Source organism: Haliotis cracherodii, unplaced genomic scaffold, assembly GCF_022045235.1.
Source record: "Haliotis cracherodii isolate W230 unplaced genomic scaffold, xgHalCrac1.p SCAF_2, whole genome shotgun sequence".
In the NCBI taxonomy this organism is placed as follows: domain Eukaryota; kingdom Metazoa; phylum Mollusca; class Gastropoda; order Lepetellida; family Haliotidae; genus Haliotis; species Haliotis cracherodii.
This window is the reverse complement of record NW_027266275.1, coordinates 71,115,519-71,138,283: the sequence shown is the minus strand read 5'-3', so window position 1 is coordinate 71,138,283 and position 22,765 is coordinate 71,115,519. Positions and strand designations below refer to the sequence as shown.

Genomic DNA, 22,765 nt, shown 5'->3' with positions numbered 1-22,765 from the left:
GCATGGTGACGTGAACACTTATATAGATAAACACCTGTCACAAAGGACTGTAAAATGTTAGCACAATATCACAAACTGAAGTCTAAAAATAAACTATTTCAAACATTAAAGCTGTAATCAACAAAACAGTCAGCATTAAAGTTCCTAACATATGCATGCGAGCTATAGGCCTCAAGCAACTCAAGTCAGACAACTACTGGGGACCATGGCATGACTGGAGCCATCACTCTAGTGACTGGTAGTTGTGGACAATAGTGGACTTTAATTAAAACATTGTTTAAATATTAAATGAATTAAAATTCCAGGGTTTTTTTGGCAGTGTACTTTGATACTACTAGGATTTACCTTCATCGTCACAGAAACATGTTTTCTCTAACAACAGTGATGGGGACAAAACGGCCATTTGGAGTGTCCATGTATCCTGCAAACTGTCCGAGTTTAAACTCATGAAAATGTCCCGAAAAGCTGTACCATAGTTTAAGTGTTATCAGGGTTGTGATCATGTAAAATAAAGCTGCTGTTTAAGCCCATTTGAAATACTAAGTCTAATTTCATTTCTTAAGACAATATAACTTATCTTGTTCTATCTGTATTACGTTTTGAACAGCGGTTAGAACACTTCATCAGTTTACCCGCAGTTTATGCACGTGAGAACCACCTACTGAATACTACTGTCCGTGTGTCTGAATGTCTTCTAAAGACGCAGCAATTTGTTCTGGCCATATCCTGCAGGTTGTAAATAATCGAGTCTGGGCCAGACAAACCAGTGGCTGAAATCATGAGCAGCGTACCACGTAATCGGGGCATCACCGGGAAGACTGTTTAGTGGCAGGATGTTTCACGGCCAACGCTTCGTTATGTTATCGATCGTTTAATCATTTGCGCATTCTGTCTGCTTGTCACGTCTTGCTATATGTGGGTACTTCCCTGGAAACGCATGTAGTTACTTCCTTGTATTGGGTGCTGGTATATATTACACAAGACAGTACCACCCCCTGATAGTAACGACACGCAGTATTCCGATAACCCCTTGCCTGGGAGATACGGAGGTCACCTGCGGGTCGCAGATAGAAGTCGGATAACGTGCACGGACTCTGGTCAGTGTGCTTCTACAATGTATCCTACATTTATCTTAGATATTCACGAATCTTGTGTCTGATGTGTGAAACAATTACCTAACTACTTGCCTTTGTCCCGTGCGGAGATAACTGACAGACAAGGAAAAGCACGTGGCTCTGGGATAAACAGAAATTCATCAAAATCGTCACAAACGTAACGCAACGCATATATGCAGGAAAGTGTCAATATTGGAGGCTAAGGACGAATCTAGGGAGTGGTACGAACGCAGTGGGGAACTACGAAAGCCCATTAGGACCAAATTGGTATTTTATGTTTTCTTTTAAAAGTCGTAATTACGACAAAAATGTCTCATAATTACAAATTTAGAAAAAGTCGTATTTTCGAGTTTTGAAAAGTCGTAATTACGAATATTTTCAAAAATTGCGAGTTTTGAAAAGTCGTAAATACGACTTTTTTCTCGGAATTACGACTTTTAAAAACAAAATACCAATATGGTCCTAATGGGTTCGAAGCTTTAGGCAATTGGGGACGCACAAAACGGTGACGTCATTATTGTAAGTGCACATGGATGCAGAAAAACCTGAGCAATAATTGAGCATGTAGACAAAGGATCCAAAAATACAGATTTGGCACATAAAACAAATCCTATTCTCACCTTGCATCTTTTAATATATCATATTTTTCACACCATTCATATACCATTCAAATACACTTATTCTCGAATTGTTGACGTCACTGCTGCTTACTGTGGATTTTAGTGGAAACAATAATTCACTGGGTACATGGTCCCTATGTGACGTACGCTCATACAGACTGTCTTATGCTACATCCCTAACGCTTTGGGAATAATGTGGCTGAAGAGCCGTCGTGACGAATAAGTGCAAGTATATCAATGACCATGTTAAAATTACACAGAGACCATGGACAGATTACACAGACCATGTACCGATCACACGGAGCTGGACCCTCGCCACCATTGCTTCGTTTCGTGAGTAACGTCCCGGTTTCCTTCTCTCGTATTCGTAACTGACCACGGAATACCGCTGGCTCAGGAGAGTAATCTCACAGTTTGCCTCAGCGTCTTTACATGCAATTCGGGCTGAAAACGAAACTGTGGCAGCGAATGGGTCCATGGTATTTATCGTAATGGAACAGAGTGAGTGAGTGAGTATGGTTTTACGCCGCTTTTAGCAATATTCCAGCAATATCACGGCGGGGGACACCAGAAATGGGCTTCACACATTGTACCCATATCGGGAATCGAACCCGGGTCTTCGGCGTGACGAGCTAACGCTTAAACCACTAGGCTACCTGACCGTCCCTTAATGGAACAGAGATATAACATCGTTGACACTGTGGTCTCCCTGGTGCCACCACACTGAACGCTATAGTCATATAACATCACTTGGGTTGTGCTGGGGCCAACACACTGAGCGTTATAGTCCTATAACATCACTTGGGTTGTGCAGGAGCCACCACGCTGAGCGTTATAGTCCTATAACATCACTTGGGTTGTGCAGGAGCCACCACGCTGAGCGTTATAGTCCTATAACATCACTTGGGTTGTGCAGGAGCCACCACGCTGAACGTTATAGTCCTATAACATCACTTGGGTTGTGCAGGAGCCACCACGCTGAACGCTATAGTCCTATAACATCACTTGGGTTGTGCAGGAGCCACCACGCTGAACGCTATAGTCTATCACATCACTTGGGTTGTGCTGGTGCCACCACGCTGAGCGTTATAGTCCTATAACATCACTTGGGTTGTGCAGGAGCCACCACGCTGAGCGTTATAGTCCTATAACATCACTTGGGTTGTGCAGGAGCCACCACGCTGAACGATAGAGGACTATCTATAACATCACTTGGGTTGTGCAGGAGCCACCACGCTGAACGCTATAGTCTATCACATCACTTGGGTTGTGCTGGTGCCACCATGCTGAGCGCTATAGTCCTATAACATCACTTGGGTTGTGCTGGTGCCACCACGCTGAGCGCTATAGTCCTGTAACATCACTTGGGTTGTGCTGGTGCCACCACCCTGAGCGCTATAGTCCTATAACATCACTTGGGTTGTGCTGGTGCCACCATGCTGAGCGCTATAGTCCTATAACATCACTTGGGTTGTGCCGGTGCCACCACGCTGAGCGCTATAGTCCTGTAACATCACTTGGGTTGTGCTGGTGCCACCACCCTGAGCGCTATAGTCCTATAACATCACTTGGGTTGTGCTGGTGCCACCACGCTGAACGCTATAGTCCTATAACATCACTTGGGTTGTGCTGGTGCCACCACGCTGAGCGCTATAGTCCTATAACATCACTTGGGTTGTGCTGGTGCCACCACGCTGAGCGTTATAGTCCTATAACATCATTTGGGTTGTGCTGGTGCCACCACGCTGAACGCTATAGTCCTATAACATCACTTGGGTTGTGCTGGTGCCACCACCCTGAGCGTTATAGTCCTATAACATCATTTGGGTTGTGCTGGTGCCACCACGCTGAACGCTATAGTACTTATAACATCACTTGGGTTGTGCTGGTGCCACCACGCTGAACGCTATAGTCATATAACATCATTTGGGTTGTGCTGTGCTTTGGCCACCACGCAGGTAGGCCGCCAGGGGGGCGGGGGTAGCTAGGTCGTCCAGGTCACTCTCCCCGCACCACATCTTCCTGGCAGCATCTCTGATGGGGCGGAAGGTGGCCACATACACCACCGGGTTGAGCACGCAGCTGATGTAGAACAAGAACCCCGCGGTCTGCCAGGCGACGGACGTCGAACTCCTGCCTGGGTCAGTCATGGAACCCACACACACTATTGGGAGGTTGCTGAGGAGGAATATTCCGGTTACTATCGCCATGGTAACTGCCAGTTTCACCTGAGGACGATATTGGGGGAGGTCGCCGAGCATCGACGGAGCGCAGCTCACCTTCCGACGCCTACGGACATCTCTGAGCATGAGGCAATACAAGACCACAGTACAGAAGAGAGACACCCACGGGACCACCACGTAGATGTAGAAGAGGTAGGACTTCCGCTGCATGTCGTACAGGATGCCGTCTTTACCGGTCTCAGTGACAAGGAAGGACAACGCGTACAGCAGGGAGATGAACCAGGAGCCAAGTTCAGACGCCATCACTTTAGTTTTTGTCACCACACGAACGTAATGGAGAGGCCGACATACGGCGAAATAGCGGTCAGTGGCGACAAACATTATACTTATGACTGATTTTAGGAAACACGTTAACGTCATCAGCATGAACAGCCTAAGCGCAGAGATGGTGAACGGGAAACAGCTCAGCGACACCATGGGGGTGACGAAGACGATGACTGTAACGGCTCTGAGGCTGTCACTGGCGGCCATGTTGAACATAATCCAGCCGGCGGGGGATCGCAGCTTCCGGTGCCGACACAGCAGCAGCAGCAGGATCCCGTTAGCCAGAAAAGACAGCACCCCAAGGAGCAGGTAGCTACCCCCTCCGGCCACGCGCTCCGCCAGGGGTGCCACGAGGAAGGTGGAGTTGCATGGGAAGCACCGGACGATGAAACCAACGCTGTCGTTCATTGTCACGGGTAGACGAGGAGGCGTGGCAGGTGAATCGGGTATTCCAAATTGTTCAGGGTGCATGTGCAGGAATGGCGGAGAAACAAGAGCGCGTGGTGTGGCGGCCTGGGTGCGCCGTGCAAGAAGGGAACCTCGTGAAGAACTAACACCCCTTGTGTTTTTCTCACTAGGCAGCAAGCATTGCGTTATTGGAAGCAACAGACGTAATTTGCATTGTTTTTCAGACGTGTCGTTACAATTGTTGGGGGCCAATGTCGATAGTTAACTGGGTGTTAATAATGAGACTCCTCTTTGACGCTACCTGTGAATAACTATGAGAAAATAGACGGTCGAGAGGAGACATTGCTCGTGGTATCGCTTTATCGCTCTCTTGCGGCGGTAACTGAAGGCGAGAAAGCGATGTTCCCTCCCAGCCATCATATCACTCTACGTGGAAACTCGGATCTGATGCACGTGAAGGCGTGGAAACATGATAACACGGCTACTACCAAGTATTGTCACGAATCCAATGCCGTAGTATTTTACTGAATAAATAAAATGTGAACACCTGTGTTAAAATCTGTGAGAGCTGAAAAAATCAATAATTTCTTCACATATAATTCATCTCTTATGCATTCAAGATAAAATGAGTGATATATTCAGCCCAGCAATATGACGCCGGGTTACACCCGGAATGGGCTTCACACATTGTACCCATGTAGGGAATCTAGCCCGAACGCGTAAGGTCAAAGGCAGGGTTATGTATCTTTTAGTTTACTCATGCTCCATCTTCAGACAATGCATGATGTTTGACATCCCGTCAGTGTTTGACTTCGTAGACGCGGTCACCCCAGTCAGTACATGTTTGTACACAAAATTCACTAGTATTTTTAAGTTTGTCATAATCGAAACATTTGAGAGGTATGTGGTCCCGTGCAGAGCGCGGTCACAAACCAGTGACGTCACGCAGCGCTGGCGGCGGAGAGTAGTGGAGGGGTGACCGCGCTCGGCAAGCTTGACCCCGAATTGAAGCTAAGGTTTCGGTCCTGACACACTCTGAAATACTTGGTGGATACGTGTATTAGTTGTGGAATTGCATGACTGAACTCAGCATGACGGCAGCATTGTGTGACTCTACACAGCTTTACCACATTGGGGCATGGATACCGTCAGATGTACACACTTTAACCAATCACAGCTGATGCATGAAACACGAGCTTTCAACGAATGTGATCGGGAAAGAGTAAATGAGTGTTCTGTTAAAAACGTTGTTTTCTTCAATGTATGCATCTTAATCTTTACTCTCAGGTGTAAATATACTCTAAGTGTTTCTGTATTAGAAGAGATTATCGACTACACGTGCCCGACGCCCAGGTAATGGTGGGCAAACTGTCGTCCGGATGCAGCTGATGATGTGTAATGAGTGGTTGATGGACTGTTTCAGCGGCTGTAACAGTCACTGGTTCCACACCTATTACCTGACATGAGTTGGTATGTAATGTACGTAAATCAATGAATATATATATAATGTAATTCAGATGACGTATCATGTTCTGGTGTATGAGGTGTGCTGAAATTGTGTTTAACGTCGCGTCCAAGATTAATGCACTTATATTGCGACGTGCATGCGCGAGTGTGTGTGGCTGCTTGTACTAGTCCGAACTGATGCCGATTTATAGTGCTAGCTCACTGAGATACCAGTTTAACATGAATACCCCACTCAGACACAGTATACTGACTCCGAGCCGACCAGTCCTTGTTTTAGCCCCTTAATGCCGAGCGCCAGACAGGGTAACGTCTTTTGGTATGACGCGGCTGGGGATCGAACCCCGGACCTTCCGCTCTCCGGGCGGATTCTGGTGTATGAATATATTAAACATATGGGATATTCTGGTGTATGAATATCCTCTATATATGTATAATGTAATTCAGATGACGTATGTTCTGGCGTATGCATATATCCTAGACAGATGTATAATGTAATTCAGATGACGAGACTACACTAGCTCCGCCAGGTGAGGACATAGTGCAGGAAGAAGTGGAGCCAGACGACCTGTGTCCCAAACGGCCCTCACTCCAATACACCACCAGGAAGGTTAACTACAATCGCCAGTGGAACAGGCCCGAAGAACCAAAACATACAGGGGAGTGTACCTCAATGCTAAAGTAGATACTGTCTGTGTGGTGATACTGTGTCTGTGTGTGGTAATACTGTGTCTGTGTGTGGTGATACTGTCTGTGTGTGGTGATACTGTGTCCGTGTGTGGTGCTACTGTGTCTGTGTGGTGATACTGTGTCCGTGTGTGGTGATACTGTGTCTGTGTGTGGTGATACTGTGTCTGTGTGTGATGATACTGTGTCTGTGTGGTGATACTGTGTCTGTGTGGTGATACTGTGTCTGTGTGTGGTGATACTGTGTCTGTGTGTGGTGATACTTTGTCTGTGTGTGGTGATACTATGTCTGTGTGTGGTGATACTGTGTGTGTGTGTGGTGATACTCTGTCAGTGTGGTGATACTGTCTGTGTGTGGTGATACTCTGCATGTGGTGATACTGTGTCTGTGTGTGGTGATACTGTGTGTGTGTGTGTGGTGATACTCTGTCTGTGTGGTGATACTGTCTGTGTGTGGTGATACTCTGCATGTGGTGATACTGTGTCTGTGTGTGGTGATACTGTGTCTGTGTATGGTGATACTGTCTGTGTGGTGATACTCTGTCTGTGTGTGGTGATCTGTGTCTGTGTGTGGTGATACTGTCTGTGTGTGGTGATATATACTGCCTGTGTGGTGATCTGTGTCTGTGTGTGGTGATCTGTGTCTGTGTGTGGTGATCTGTGTCTGTGTGTGGGGTGATACTGTCTGTGTGTGGTGATATATACTGCCTGTGTGGTGATCTGTGTCTGTGTGTGGTGATCTGTGTCTGTGTGTGGTGATATATACTGCCTGTGTGGTGATACTGTGTCTGTGTGTGGTGATACTGTCTGTGTGTGGTGATACTGTCTGTGTGTGGTGATACTGTCTGTGTGGTGATACTCTGTCTGTGTGTGGTGATACTGTGTCTGTGTGTGGTGATCTGTGTATGTGTGTGGTGTTACTGTCTGTGTGTGGTGATATATACTGTCTGTGTGGTGATACTGTGTCCGTGTGTGGTGATACTGTGTCTGTGTGGTGATACTGTGTCTGTGTGGTGATACTGTGTCTGTGTGTGGTGATACTGTGTCTCTGTGTGGTGATACTGTGGTTAGTTCTGTGTGGTGATACTGTCTCTGTGTGTGGTGATACTGTGTCTGTCTGTGGTGATACTGTGTCTGTGTGTGGTGATACTGTGTCTGTGTGTGGTGATACTGTGTCTGTGTGTGGTGATACTCTGTCTGTGTGTGGTGATCTGTGTCTGTGTGTGGTGATACTGTCTGTGTGTGGTGATATATACTGCCTGTGTGGTGATCTGTGTCTGTGTGTGGTGATCTGTGTCTGTGTGTGGTGATATATACTGCCTGTGTGGTGATACTGTGTCTGTGTGTGGTGATACTGTCTGTGTGTGGTGATACTGTGGTTAGTTCTGTGTGGTGATACTGTCTGTATGTGGTGATACTGTGTCTGTGTGTGGTGATACTGTGTCTGTGTGTGGTGATAGTGTGTCTGTACGTGGTGATACTGTGACTGTGTGGTGATACTGTGTCTGTGTGTGGTGATACTGTGTCTGTGTGTGGTGATACTGTGTCTGTGTGTGGTGATACTGTCTGTGTGTGGTGATACTGTGTCTGTGTGTGGTGATACTGTCTGTGTGTGGTGATACTGTGTCTGTGTGTGGTGATACTGTGTCTGTGTGTGGTGATACTGTGTCTGTGTGTGGTGATACTGTGTCTGTGTGTGGTGATACTGTGTCCGTGTGTGGTGATACTGTGTCTGTGTGTGGTGATACTGTGTCTGTGTGTGATGATACTGTGTCTGTGAGTAGTGATACTGTGTCTGTGTGTGGTGATACTGTGTCTGTGTGTGATGATACTGTGTCTGTGTGGTGATACTGTGTGTGTGTGGTGATACTGTGTCTGTGTGGTGATACTGTGTCTGTGTGGTGATACTGTGTCTGTGTGGTGATACTGTGTCTGTGTGTGGTGATACTGTGTCTGTGTGTGGTGATACTTTGTCTGTGTGTGGTGATACTGTGTCTGTGTGTGGTGATACTGTCTGTGTGTGGTGATACTGTGTCTGTGTGTGGTGATACTGTCTGTGTGTGGTGATACTGTGTCTGTGTGGTGATACTGTGTCTGTGTGTGGTGATACTGTGTCTGTGTGTGGTGATGTATACTGCCTGTGTGGTGATACTGTGTCTGTGTGTGGTGATACTGTCTGTGTGTGGTGATATATACTGCCTGTGTGGTGATACTGTGTCTGTGTGTGGTGATACTGTGTCTGTGTGTGGTGATATATACTGCCTGTGTGGTGATACTGTGTCTGTGTGTGGTGATACTGTCTGTGTGTGGTGATCTGTGTCTGTGTGTGGTGATACTGTCTGTGTGTGGTGATACTGTCTGTGTGTGGTGATACTGTCTGTGTGGTGATACTCTGTCTGTGTGTGGTGATCTGTGTCTGTGTGTGGTGTTACTGTCTGTGTGTGGTGATATATACTGTCTGTGTGGTGATACTGTGTCCGTGTGTGGTGATACTGTGTCTGTGTGGTGATACTGTGTCTGTGTGGTGATACTGTGTCTGTGTGTGGTGATACTGTGACTCTGTGTGGTGATACTGTGTCTGTTTGTGGTGATACTGTGGTTAGTTCTGTGTGGTGATACTGTGTCTGTGTGTGGTGATACTGTGTCTGTGTGTGGTGATACTGTGTCTGTGTGTGGTGATACTGTGTCTGTGTGTGGTGATCTGTGTCTGTGTGTGGTGATACTGTCTGTGTGTGGTGATATATACTGCCTGTGTGGTGATACTGTGTCTGTGTGGTGATACTGTGTCTGTGTGTGGTGATACTGTGACTCTGTGTGGTGATACTTTGTCTGTTTGTGGTGATACTGTGTCTGTGTGTGGTGATACTGTGTCTGTGTGTGGTGATACTGTGTCTGTGTGTGGTGATAGTGTGTCTGTACGTGGTGATACTGTGTCTGTGTGGTGATACTGTGTCTGTGTGTGGTGATACTGTGTCTGTGTGTGGTGATACTGTGTCTGTGTGTGGTGATACTGTCTGTGTGTGGTGATACTGTGTCTGTGTGTGGTGATATATACTGCCTGTGTGGTGATACTGTGTCTGTGTGTGGTGATATATACTGCCTGTGTGGTGATACTGTGTCTGTGTGTGGTGATACTCTGTCTGTGTGTGGTGATACTGTGTCTGTGTGTGGTGATACTGTGTCTCTGTGTGGTGATACTGTGTCTGTGTGTGGTGATACTGTCTGTGTGTGGTGATACTGTGTCTGTGTGTGGTGATATATACTGCCTGTGTGGTGATCTGTGTCTGTGTGTGGTGATACTGTCTGTGTGTGGTGATACAGTGTCTGTGTGTAGTGATACTGTGTCTGTGTGTGGTGATACTGTGTCTGTGTGTGATGATACTGTGTCTGTGTGGTGATACTGTGTCTGTGTGGTGATACTGTGTCTGAGTGTGGTGATACTGTGTCTGTGTGTGGTGATACTGTGTCTGTGTGTGGTGATCTGTGTCTGTGTGTGGTGATACTGTCTGTGTGTGGTGATATATACTGCCTGTGTGGTGATCTGTGTCTGTGTGTGGTGATACTGTCTGTGTGTGGTGATACTGTGTCTGTGTGTAGTGATACTGTGTCTGTGTGTGGTGATACTGTGTCTGTGTGTGGTGATACTGTGTCTGTGTGTGGTGATACTGTGTCTGTGTGTGGTGATACTGTGTCTGTGTGTGGTGAAACTGTGTCTGTGTGTGGTGATACTCTGTCTGTGTGGTGATACTGTGTCTGTGTGTGGTGATACTGTCTGTGTGGTGATACTGTGTCTGTGTGTGGTGATACTGTGTCTGTGTGTGGTGATACTGTGTCTGTGTGGGGTGATACTGTGTCTGTGTGTGGTGATACTGTCTGTGTTGTGATCTGTGTCTGTGTGTGGTGATACTGTCTGTGTGTGGTGATACTGTGGTTAGTTCTGTGTGGTGATACTGTGTATAAATAAAACAGTGACATGGAAGCTAAATGAAATATTTTTATTTCAACAGTAACAACCAACAGTTCCAGACAGGTGAGACTGAGAGCACGGTTGCTGGAGTAGATATATGAATACATCCAGGACAGTCACAGGACCAAGTCTACGAACATTACACTAGACAACGCTGGCTTCTGTGAAAGAGTTCTAACAAAGAACTAACAGATCAATACAGTCAACGTAGGGTATGCCTTTGATGGCTGCCAAACATCTCTGCAAATGTTGTTCTGTTTGACAACAAGCTGAATGAATACAAAGCTGAGAAAACTTATTCCCCGTGCTTGCCACTGGAATATGAAACTGACAACTCAATCAAGTACAAATACCTGTGTGTGCCAAGCTGTTGGAGATATTGTTTTGTAGTTTCACCCTCCATGCATACAATGAGACGATGCAGGCTGACAGCGTCAACAACATGGACCCACACAAAACAAACCCTCATTACACCAGCATCATAGCTACCAAGAATTCTTCACAATATATTTGTAAGTTCAAACTTACATTTATGAAGGAAACAACCCAAAATATGGCAGAGACACACAAGGTGATGCCAGGTGAGGGATCCCCACACTAGAATGGAACACCTACATATGTACAGAAACATTCTACCAAAAAGCAGCAGAACCCAAAACATAAACTTAACTCATTCCACATGTATGTGCTTCTCACAGCTGTAGCATACAACCAACAATAAACATTACCTGTACAAACTTTTCACTTCCACAATGTATCAATGACTTCATTATGAGCTGCCGCCTGCCTTCACTGATAACACAATAACACAGCTGTAGGGAATTATAAGTGAGTTACATCACACAGTAACACAACTGTAGGGAATTACCAGTGAGATACGTTAAACAGTAACACACAATATCACAGCTGTGGGGAATTACAAGTGAGATACATCAAACAGTACCACACACTATCACAGCTGTAGGGAATTACAAGTGAAATACATCAAACAGTAACACAACTGTAGGGAATTACCAGTGAGATACGTCAAACAGTAACACAACTGTAGGGAATTACAAGTGTGATACGTCAAACAGTAACACAACTGTAGGGAATTACCAGTGAGATACGTCAAACAGTAACACAACTGTAGGAAATTACAAGTGTGATACGTCAAACAGTAACACAACTGTAGGGAATTACCAGTGAGTCACGTCAAACAGTAAAACACAGTAACACAACTGTAGGGAATTACCAGTGAGTCACGTCAAACAGTAAAACACAGTAACACAACTGTAGGGAATATCCAGTGAGTCACGTCAAACAGTAACACAATATCACAACTGTAGGGAATTACCAGTACACTATGTCAAATAGTAACACACAGTAACACAACTGCAGGGAATTACCATTGAGATACATAAAACAGTTCCAGTAATAACAACTACACAACAGCAAAAAAAGGTATAACAGAAAAAAATATTGCACATATCATGGAATGCACAAAATGCTAGAACTTGTGTCAACTTTGGATACACAAGGTGAACTAAATAATTAGATCAAAATAATCATCAGAAATTCATTATAGAAACACAAAGTAACCAAAATGTTTGTGTCAAGTGTATATACATCATGCATATTGCCCAGTACAGAGTGACTCACATCCTCATCCTCACCACACAACTGAGATCCGATACAACCACTGGACAACACTGAAATCTTCACACACAGATAGCACACCAAAACGTACAGACATAATGCCAATGTGCTGGTGGGAATGTTGGACTGGAAATGGTTTGACATCAATGTCAAATTTTGCAAATATGGCAATTCCATGTGACTTCACTACACTAACACTGTCTCCACATACACCAGATCCAGGTACATCAGATCTATGTACATTGTGCCAATGTACACCAGCTCCATCGGTCTCATCTATGTGTATGCACATGTATTTACCTTTATTGTTTACTCCAATATCCAATCTGTGTTGTTGCCAACTTTGTTTTGTTTGTTTGTTGTTTAACGCCGCACTCAGCAATATTCCAGCTATATGATGGCGGTCTGTAAATAATCCAGTCTGGACCAGACAATCCAGTGATTGACATCATGAGCATCAATCCGCGCAATTGGGATATGATGACATGCATTAACCAAGTCAGCAAGCCTGTCCACCCAAACCTGTTAGTCGCCTGCATGGACTGCTGAAGACCTATTCTACCCGGATCTTCGGGGATTGTCTGCCAACTTGCTACTATTGCCAGCCATATGTACATATGGAGAGACCCACATAACCCTGCACCATCTGTGTTCTAAGATAGCATGGTCTCCACCCACCCCGAAACCATGCTCATCCGGGAACTAACCTCAGGGTGTGTGTCCTTCTTCTAACAGCATCAACACAGTAAACACTGCCCCACTGACAAACCTAGAAACATCATCAGGGTGAACCAGAATTCAAACCCAAGGGAAGCAACTGTGCACAGAGAACTGTAGCTCCATAGACAACTTTGCGCCCCCCTTGCCAAATTGTAAACTCCATTAGCACGATCAACATGGTGTTGATGAAATAAATAACTTGTGACACAAACTATGATGTCACCTTGACACTAACTATGGCGTCACAGTGACACGAACTATGGTGTCACAGTGACACGAACTATGGTGTCAAAGTGACCAAAAATATGATGTCACCGTTACACAAACTATGATGTCAGCGTGACACCAACTAGGACGTCACCGAGACACCAATTAGGACGTCACAGTGACATGAACTAGGATGTCACCGTGACACGAACTATGGTGTCACTGTGACACAAACTATGCTGTCACAGTGACACTAACTATGATGTCACAGTGACGCTAACAATGACGTCACGGTGACACAAACTATGATGTCACCGTGACACGAACTATGCTGTCACCGTGACACTAACTATGATGTCACCGTGACGCAAACTATGACGTCACGGTGACACAAACTATGGCGTCACGGTGACACAAACTATGGCGTCACCGTGACACAAACTATGATGTCACTGTGACACAAGGTATGATGTAACTGGCTTAAACATACCAACATTTTTTTAGATAAACATATAATATTTTTCACTTTATCATTGTAGTGGAATTTGCTGGAAACAGGTAATGAATCCGTCCAAATCATAGTGGTTGGCATCTCTGTAGACAGTTGATGTAAATCTGATGGTGCGCCTGTAATAGCCTGTTCAATGGTGTAGAGTAAAACTGATGCATATCCAGGAAAAATGACATGGGTCCTGCAATAACATCAGCAACATCTAGGCCATGCTGACTAGGACTGCAATAACGTCAGCAACATCTAGGCCATGCTGACTGGCACTGCAATAATGTCAGCAACATCTAGGCTGTGCTGACTGCCACTGCAATAACGTCAGCAACATCTAGTCTCTGCTGACTGAGACTGCAATAACGTCAGCAACATCTAAGCCATGCTGACTGGGGACGGTGGACAGAGTGGCAATCCGTGGCATGTTGTTCCTCACATTTGATTAGATCATTTTATATTCCATGATGAGTCCATCACAAGAACCAATGTGTTCTTTCAAAGCCTTGAGCTGAAATACAAGCATGTATCCATAATGTGCTGACATAACATACAACACACGACACACAACAACTTGAAAGCTGCCAGATTCAGATTTGTCTGTTGTTTCAAGTTGCACTCTGCAACACTCTATCTAAATAACAGCAGTCTGTAAATAATCAGGTCTGGACCAGGCAATCTAGTGATTGACATCATGGGCATCGATCCATCCAATTGGGATGCGATGACATGTAATCAAGTAAGTCACTGAGGCTGACCATCCGGTCCATAAAGTCATCTTTTATGACAAGGACTGGTCGCTGGGAACCATATTCTAACAGGTCTCACACATCAACTTGCTTTAAATATGAGGATACAATGTGATGACAATATACTTTACTATTAACATGATGAATACATCAAACAAAAAGTAACTGTGCTTCACATAAAGTTCAATAAAAATTAATATATTCCGAAATTAAAAGCATCTTTCAATACATATTTATGAAGTTATCAGCTTTAAGGTCGGGATTCCCAACTTGCACGTGTATGTTAATGCATGACGCACATTTTGGATGTTTGCTTGTTTGTTGGGAGCATGATACTCATAAACATGTTCTTGAAAGCTCACAATGATTGTTTAGCTATCAGCTCACAAAAACACTTTTGTTTAACTGTAAACAACGCTTATGCGATGCCATGGCTTGCTAAATATCAATCTGTACTTGCCGTGTGTATGTTGCAAACAGGAATGGCAAAAAAACCAAGTTGCAAGACATTTTAATGTTTATTGAAACACGATATTATCACTTTGGAGACGTTATTTGCAGCAGGGCAACACTCATCACTTGACATGGCTGGTTGTCCATGTGTGACGTCAAGTCAACAAGACAGCCATGTTCCGTTGGTGCAACCACTGAAGCGACACTCAACTTCCATATTAACAGCAAGGACAATTCCTGATTTGAGACCAATTAGAGGCAAAACCGTATACAACCAGTTGAAAGAGCTCAACATCCAGCCCCCTATGTCCAGTGATAAGCCCAATTGTGCTTCGTCACCATCAGGCACGCTTGGTGCAGACAGCATCTGAGGTTCAGACGACAGGACTGGGACAGTACACTGTTCACAGCTGAGTCCAGGTTTCATCTGGTATGGGGTCACATCACAACTCATTGGAGAACATAACTCACTTTTAATGGCAATTAATGGCATATGCTACCGGGACACCATTATTCAAGATCATATTCTACCCTTTGTGCAAATGCAGGGATATAACGTCCCGTTGCCCAGGATAATACACGACCATACATTGCACATGTTGTAACAGGCTTTTTAAGGCAACATAACATTGCTGTGCTGCCACGGCCGGCTGTTTCTCCAGACCTCTCTCCAGTAGAACACATCTGGACAGAGATGGAACAACTACGACAGGACCAGAACCAACCGGTAACATCAGCTCAGATGTGCCAATCTTTGATTGACATTTGGAACAACATCCCCCAGGCTGTTTTTAATTATCTGGTGTCTTCAATACACCGCCACTGCACCCCTGTATCAACGAAATGGTGGTAACATCCAATATTGGCATTGTTGAGTTGTTACACCACCCCTGTTTTAGGGCCTGTCGGTCTGTCTCCTGTTACCAGGTACGGGTCTTGTCAACACCCCTGTTTTAGGGCGTGTCGGTCTGTCTCCTGTTACCAGGTATGGGTCTTGTCAACACCCCTGTTTTAGGGCGTGTCGGTCTGTCTCCTGTTACCAGGTACGGGTCTTGTCAACACCCCTGTTTTAGGGCGTGTCACTCGGTCTCCTGTTACCAGGTATGGGTCTTGTCAGCACCCCTGTTTTAGGGCGCGTCGCTCTGTCTCCTGTTACCAGGCATGGGTCTTGTCAACACCCCTGTTTTAGGGCGTGTCGGTCTGTCTCCTGTTACCAGGTACGGGTCTTGTCAACACCCCTGTTTTAGGGCGTGTCGGTCTGTCTCTTGTTACCAGGTATGGGTCTTGTCAACACCCCTGTTTTAGGGCGTGTCGGTCTGTCTCCTGTTACCAGGTACGGGTCTTGTCAACACCCCTGTTTTAGGGCGTGTCACTCGGTCTCCTGTTACCAGGTATGGGTCTTGTCAGCACCCCTGTTTTAGGGCGCGTCGCTCTGTCTCCTGTTACCAGGCATGGGTCTTGTCAACACCCCTGTTTTAGGGCGTGTCGGTCTGTCTCCTGTTACCAGGTACGGGTCTTGTCAACACCCCTGTTTTAGGGCGTGTCGCTCTGTCTCCTGTTACCAGGTATGGGTCTTGTCAACACCCCTGTTTTAGGGCGTGTCGGTCTGTCTCCTGTTACCAGGTACGGGTCTTGTCAACACCCCTGTTTTAGGGCGTGTCGCTCTGTCTCCTGTTACCAGGTACGGGTCTTGTCAACACCCCTGTTTTAGGGCGTGTCACTCTGTCATGTGTTATGATAAGACATTGATCAGACGAATGACCAAATATCATGTTGTTATTTTCAGTAACATAAGAATTACACCACTTTATATGAAGCACAGTTTCCCCTAGTATATAGGAATAAATGCACTGAGCGTGTCCTGTTGTATGATACTGATACTTGATATTCACAATTTAAATTAGATTAAGTTCAGTCAATGAAAATAGTGGAAATATCTCACCTATACTGCATAGAATTACTTTGGTCTGAAAGAAAATGTACATACATTTATTGAGATAAGAAGTTTGTTGTGAGGAAATGTGATGTGGGAAGAGGGAGAGTGACCAACATCACTGGAACAAGGGGAGAGCCTGGTCACTGAGTGTGTTATTTCCTTTGTTGCTCACAACCAACACAGACAGTAAGTCCAATTTGCAGTGTAACTTTAATCTCACAAAAGTCAAAACTGAATTCTACTGTGGCAACATTAGGAGCTGCAAGGTATTGGTGTTTGCACATGAGTTTAACATTAGGAGCTGCAAGGTATTGGTGTTTGCACATGAGTTCAACATTAGGAGCTGCAAGGTATTTGTGTTTGCACATGAGTTTAACATTAGGAGCTGCAAGGTATTGGTGTTTGCACATGAGTTCAACATTAGGAGCTGCAAGGTATTGATGTTTGCACATGAGTTTAACATTAGGAGCTGCAAGGTATTGGTGTTTGCACATGAGTTGTACATTACGGCAAACCACTTATTAGTGATTTGCCTGCCACTCACCTCTTCTGCTGACGGCGAGTGGAACACGTGGCACACAAACCTCTTGGCCAAGTTACAGGTGGTCTCTCTGGAACACACCAAGCATACATGATCCAGCTGACGTCAGTGAGCAGTGTCAGAAGCAGACAACAGTTGAGTTTACCCATGATAAATTGTTTGTTTATAAAAACATCCAGGATTCTTAAATCGTACTTTATCTTGTATCTTCTTTGACAGAGTAAAGCCATGCTATGCTCACCCCGCTACATGCTACTCACCCTGCTATGTAACCAAAGTGCTGTAAGTAGTCTGTCCTCCGGCCGCATGCTGACACCTCTGTGTACGAGTGGTTGAGTAGTGCCTTCAAACATGATACAAACACAAGAATCAACCTGACCTCACATCAATGATACAAACACATCAATCAACATGACCTCACATCAATGATACAAATGTGACAATCAACATGACCTCACATCAATGATACAAATGCGACAATCAACATGACATCACACCAATGATACAAACGTGACAATCAACATGACCTCACACCAATGATACAAACATGACAATCAACATGACCTCACATCAATGATACAAACACATCAATCAACATGACCTCACAACAATGATACAAACACACCAATCAACATGACCTCACATGAATGATACAAACGCGACAATCAACATGACATCACATCTATGATACAAACACACCAATGAACATGACCTCACATGAATGATACAAACACAAGAATCAACCTGACATCACATCTATGATACAAACACACCAATCAACATGACCTCACATCTACGATACAAACGTGACAATCAACATGACCTCACATCTATGATACAAACACACCAATGAACATGACCTCACATGAATGATACAAACACAAGAATCAACCTGACATCACATCTATGATACAAACACACCAATCAACATGACCTCACATCTACGATACAAACGTGACAATCAACATGTCATCACATCTATGATACAAACACACCAATGAACATGACCTCACATGAATGATACAAACGCGATAATCAACATGACCTCGCATCTATGATACAAACACACCAATCAACATGACCTCCCATTTACGATACAAACATGACAATCAACCTGACCTAACATCAATGATACAAACGCGACAATCAACCTGACCTCACATCAATGATACAAACGCGACAATCAACATGACCTCACACCAATGATACAAACGCGACAATCATAACACTATACTATTGCAAGCCATCACTATTTTGATCAATCGTTTCACCCAATAGATATCCTCAGGACACTACTATAGGCAGTATCACTGTTGCAAGGTATCAATGGCTGGATCAGTCTTTACACCCTACTCAAAATCATCCGCCCATTTTACACCAGCAGCCCAGAAGTATACATGCCACGACCTACCTTCCCAGTCTCTGTGTCCGTCACAACGATGCCGGTCTCTGATGTCTCCACCGTCACTCCCTGGCAACAGCAGGAACAACATGTCATCACTTGGCAGACCTGACCATTATAGAGCCCTTGCAATCAGTTCAACACAGAGCAGGTATATTGGCTTGTGTGTGAGTGTCACATTTGCCCCAGCTAGGGCTTGATAACCTTACCAGGATTGTTCCTACACCTCCTCCATCAACTCCACCCCCACATTATTCCTCCTAGGGTTTGATCACCTAACCAGAACTGTTTACCCAAGCCTGTCCACCATCCTCACTCACTCCCCCTCACTAGTTCCTCCCTGGGGCTTGATCACCAATCCACACCCAGTTCCTCTAAACACCCCCAATCTTCCTCACGCTCTCCATCACCACACTAGTTTCCCTTCCCCTCCCCTCCCACCCCAACAGTAGCCCCTTCTGGGGCTACATCACCATACCAGAACTGTTGCCACCAACCTGTCCACCACCATCAGACACCCCACACAAATAGTCCAACATAGCTTCAATACTCTGGCAGTCCAATCTACACAATCTCCCATTACTGGAAATGAGTTTCAGAAACTTTTGTAACTAGAAATAATGTTTCTTAATTTCTTGATGAATGTTGACTTAAATTTGTTCACAGATAACAAACTTGTGGGCACCGACCTTCGGGTTCTTCCTGGAGGAGTTGATGATGTTGACAACAGCATCCTCTATTCTGTCAACTCTGCCATCCTGCAGTCAGAGAAAACACACTTTTAGTTACTCACTCATCATACAGCTCGTCACTCACTCATCACACAGCTCGTCACTCTCACATCGTACAGCTTGTCACTCACTCATCACACAGCTCGTCACTCACTCATCACACAGATCGTCACTCATCACACAGCTTGGCACTCATCACACAAGTCATCACTCACTCATCACACAACTCATCACTCACTCATCACACAGCTCGTCACTCATCACACAGCTCGTCACTCATCACACAGCTTGGCACTCATCACACAAGTCATCACTCACTCATCACACAGCTCATCACTCACTCATCACACAGCTCGTCACTCATCACACAACTCATCACTCACTCATCACACAGCTCATCACTCACTCATCACACAGCTCGTCACTCACTCATCACACAGCTCGTCACTCACTCATCACACAACTCATCACTCACTCATCACACAGCTCGTCACTCACTCATCACACAGCTCGTCACTCACTCATCACACAACTCATCACTCACTCATCACACAGCTCGTCACTCACTCATCACACAGCTCGTCACTCATCACACAACTCATCACTCACTCATCACACAGCTCGTCACTCACTCATCACACAGCTCATCACTCACTCATCACACAGCTCGTCACACACTTATCACGGAGCGCATCACTCACTCATGATACAGCTATCACTCGCTCATGTAAGGTGTATGTCAGTATCACAGCATGTCAGCCTACATTGTTTGATAGGCATTCCTTATGCATTATCTTGTTTAACAACAGTATAATAATCTATACGTATACCAACCTGTCACAATTACAGCATATAACAGCATTGTCTTATACATTTCCACTTTGTTGAAACCCACGGGTTTGGTTCTGACAAGTAGTTAACCTAGAAACATCATGAGGGAAAATCCCTGATCATACATTTGTGGCTCACCTTTAGAAGGGACATAACGCTGCACAGTGAGTGAGTGAGTTGGGTTTTATGCTGCTTTTAGCAATATTCCAGCTATATCATGGTGGGGGATTGACCATGAGTTTGGAATCTGTTTCAGCAGGTAATCGAGACTGATTATTCTGTGGTGGTGATGTTTTTCTGTGTTTTGTTTGGGGCATATGATGTTGTGTATGTTCAGTTCTTCCGTGCATGAAGTGAGGCAGCTAGTGTGGTTGCTGAAACAAGCCTGTTGCCAAGCCAATGTTTTGTACATAAGGAGAATGGTTTAACCTAGAACAGCTGACTTCACCCTCAAAGACATAACAACATTAAGAAATTAGCATAATGAAAAATAGCATAATGATGACTTACGGTTCCAAGGAATACCTCCCCCAGGTAGGTGACGGTGTACACAGCTCTGAAATAAGGACACAACACATGTAGTAGTTGCAGAATTATATCTATATAATTATGCAAAACAATATGTAACATGCACCGAAAGGCTTGCATCAGGCCTGTCTGTTCTTATTTCAGAATAAGTGCATTTGTTTACAAACAAGAAAAAGTCTGGTCACATGATAAGCCTACACCCACGGTGTGAAACTTCTCTCATGGAATAAGGCGATCAGAGTCAATTCAGCTCGGGGGTTATCAGCTATTGTTTGCAAACAATGCTGTAGAATGGTCAACATACTGGTCCTTTAAGTTTAAGCTTCATGGGGATTATGCTTTTAGAGATGTCATATACACATCAAACCTAGACAAACAATAGGTTCATATATCACAAAAAAGTATTAAATTTGTTATTACATTAAAATGAATACTTAATACTTATCCTGTCTAACACATTGCATTTTGTCTCTTTCCCTCCCTCCCCCTCAAAAAGAAGAAACTTTGCAAACACAACTGTCTGCAACACATTGCAACACATTTCACTTTTAATCAGCAACTGTCTGATCCGCATACAAAGTTTCAGGAATAAATATTTAAAGGTTCATGTGTTATGTTCCGGAAACATGGAGGCTGTTTCTAGATGTAAACTTTTGGTGGGAGAAAACAATGCAATGACAAGGCAAACATGCAATAATTTCCTTGGTATGTTATTCTCCTTCACTGGCATTGTCTCAGGAGAAGTCTACAACAGACAGGGGATGGTCTCACCTGCCATCCGGTCCGTGCACTGGTATCTCATCCTTCTCATCCTCTGGGAGGAGAGCATGGGCTGGCATCCGATGGTCACTGTTGTCGCTGTTCTGTTGCTGCTGCTGTCGTTGCCGTCTCAGTGTTTCATTGAGGATAGCTTGTGGATCCATGTCAAGCTGACGAAGCAGCTTTGTAATTGGACGAAATATCTGACCATGGGCATCCACACTCTGGCAAGAAATTAAATGTTTACATTCATTATTGCCATCGTGTGTTCTGGAGTGTCACTGGGGTTCTACATGTGTGAAGCCTGGGGAACAGGATGCAGGATTATCAGGCAACATTTCTCAGTAATTATATGTGGACTGATGATCTCCATCTAGGAGTGGTTGTGTCTTACCTTGACAAATCCTGCATATACTGGCAGTCCTCGGTACTGGTGAAACAGGTCTTGTACCTGCAGGAAACAAGCGTTGTATCCAATATTATATAATAAACAGATGGCAAACACATCATCTGTAATTTACCTTCCCACTCAAAATAGATTTTCGACTGAACATTGATGAATAATTCACTTTAATTACAATAGTTGACAGGATATGGGAAGCTGATAGAGAGGTAACACTTACCTTGCCCCTTTTGACCCCGCGCAGGCTCTCTCCAAACATGTCATCCATCACATCCCCCGGGGAAACCTTGCCCTGGACACAAACCAGCATCACATAGGGTTTCGCTTTGTAGTCAGCACTACTACATGTTACAGGTGTCACTAGCAGGGTGTTCAATGAGTTACAGGTGTCACTAGCAGGGTGTTCAATGAGTTACAGGTGTCACTAGCAGGGTGTACTACGAGTTACAGGTGTCACTAGCAGGGTGTTCAATGAGTTACAGGTGTCACTAGCAGGGTGTACTACAAGTTACAGGTGTCACGAGCAGGGTGTACAGGAGGTAAACGACAACAATAGGTGCAAGTTCAGTGTCAGAGTGTTTTACACTCATGCATATCACT

General features: G+C 44.8%; 2 protein-coding genes across 2 annotated transcripts in view; both read right to left on the bottom strand.

Moving 5' to 3' along the window:
* Positions 1-3,657: 3,657 nt before the first annotated feature.
* Positions 3,658-4,650, bottom strand: LOC139467772 (trace amine-associated receptor 4-like). Its single transcript, XM_071249279.1, has one exon. It carries the CDS (start codon positions 4,648-4,650, stop codon positions 3,658-3,660), a length of 993 nt encoding a protein of 330 aa, XP_071105380.1.
* Positions 4,651-10,782: 6,132 nt separating this feature from the next.
* LOC139468447 (uncharacterized) overlaps positions 10,783-22,765 on the bottom strand; it is a 31,548-nt gene continuing 19,565 nt past the window's right edge. Inside the window, exons 11-20 of the mRNA XM_071250412.1 lie at positions 22,386-22,457; positions 22,157-22,213; positions 21,775-21,986; positions 20,986-21,031; positions 19,603-19,671; positions 18,923-18,982; positions 17,772-17,854; positions 17,515-17,581; positions 16,977-17,001; positions 10,783-14,343 (exon numbers count right to left, since the gene is read on the bottom strand). Coding sequence (XP_071106513.1) covers positions 14,309-14,343; positions 16,977-17,001; positions 17,515-17,581; positions 17,772-17,854; positions 18,923-18,982; positions 19,603-19,671; positions 20,986-21,031; positions 21,775-21,986; positions 22,157-22,213; positions 22,386-22,457 — 726 coding nt within the window. The 3' untranslated portion in view covers positions 10,783-14,308. The remainder of the gene's footprint in view (positions 14,344-16,976; positions 17,002-17,514; positions 17,582-17,771; positions 17,855-18,922; positions 18,983-19,602; positions 19,672-20,985; positions 21,032-21,774; positions 21,987-22,156; positions 22,214-22,385; positions 22,458-22,765) is intronic.

Bases quoted from the DNA above. Each gene is read 5' to 3' on its own strand.
- LOC139467772 (XM_071249279.1), bottom strand. From the start codon at position 4,650: ATGAACGACAGCGTTGGTTTCATCGTCCGGTGCTTCCCATGCAACTCC.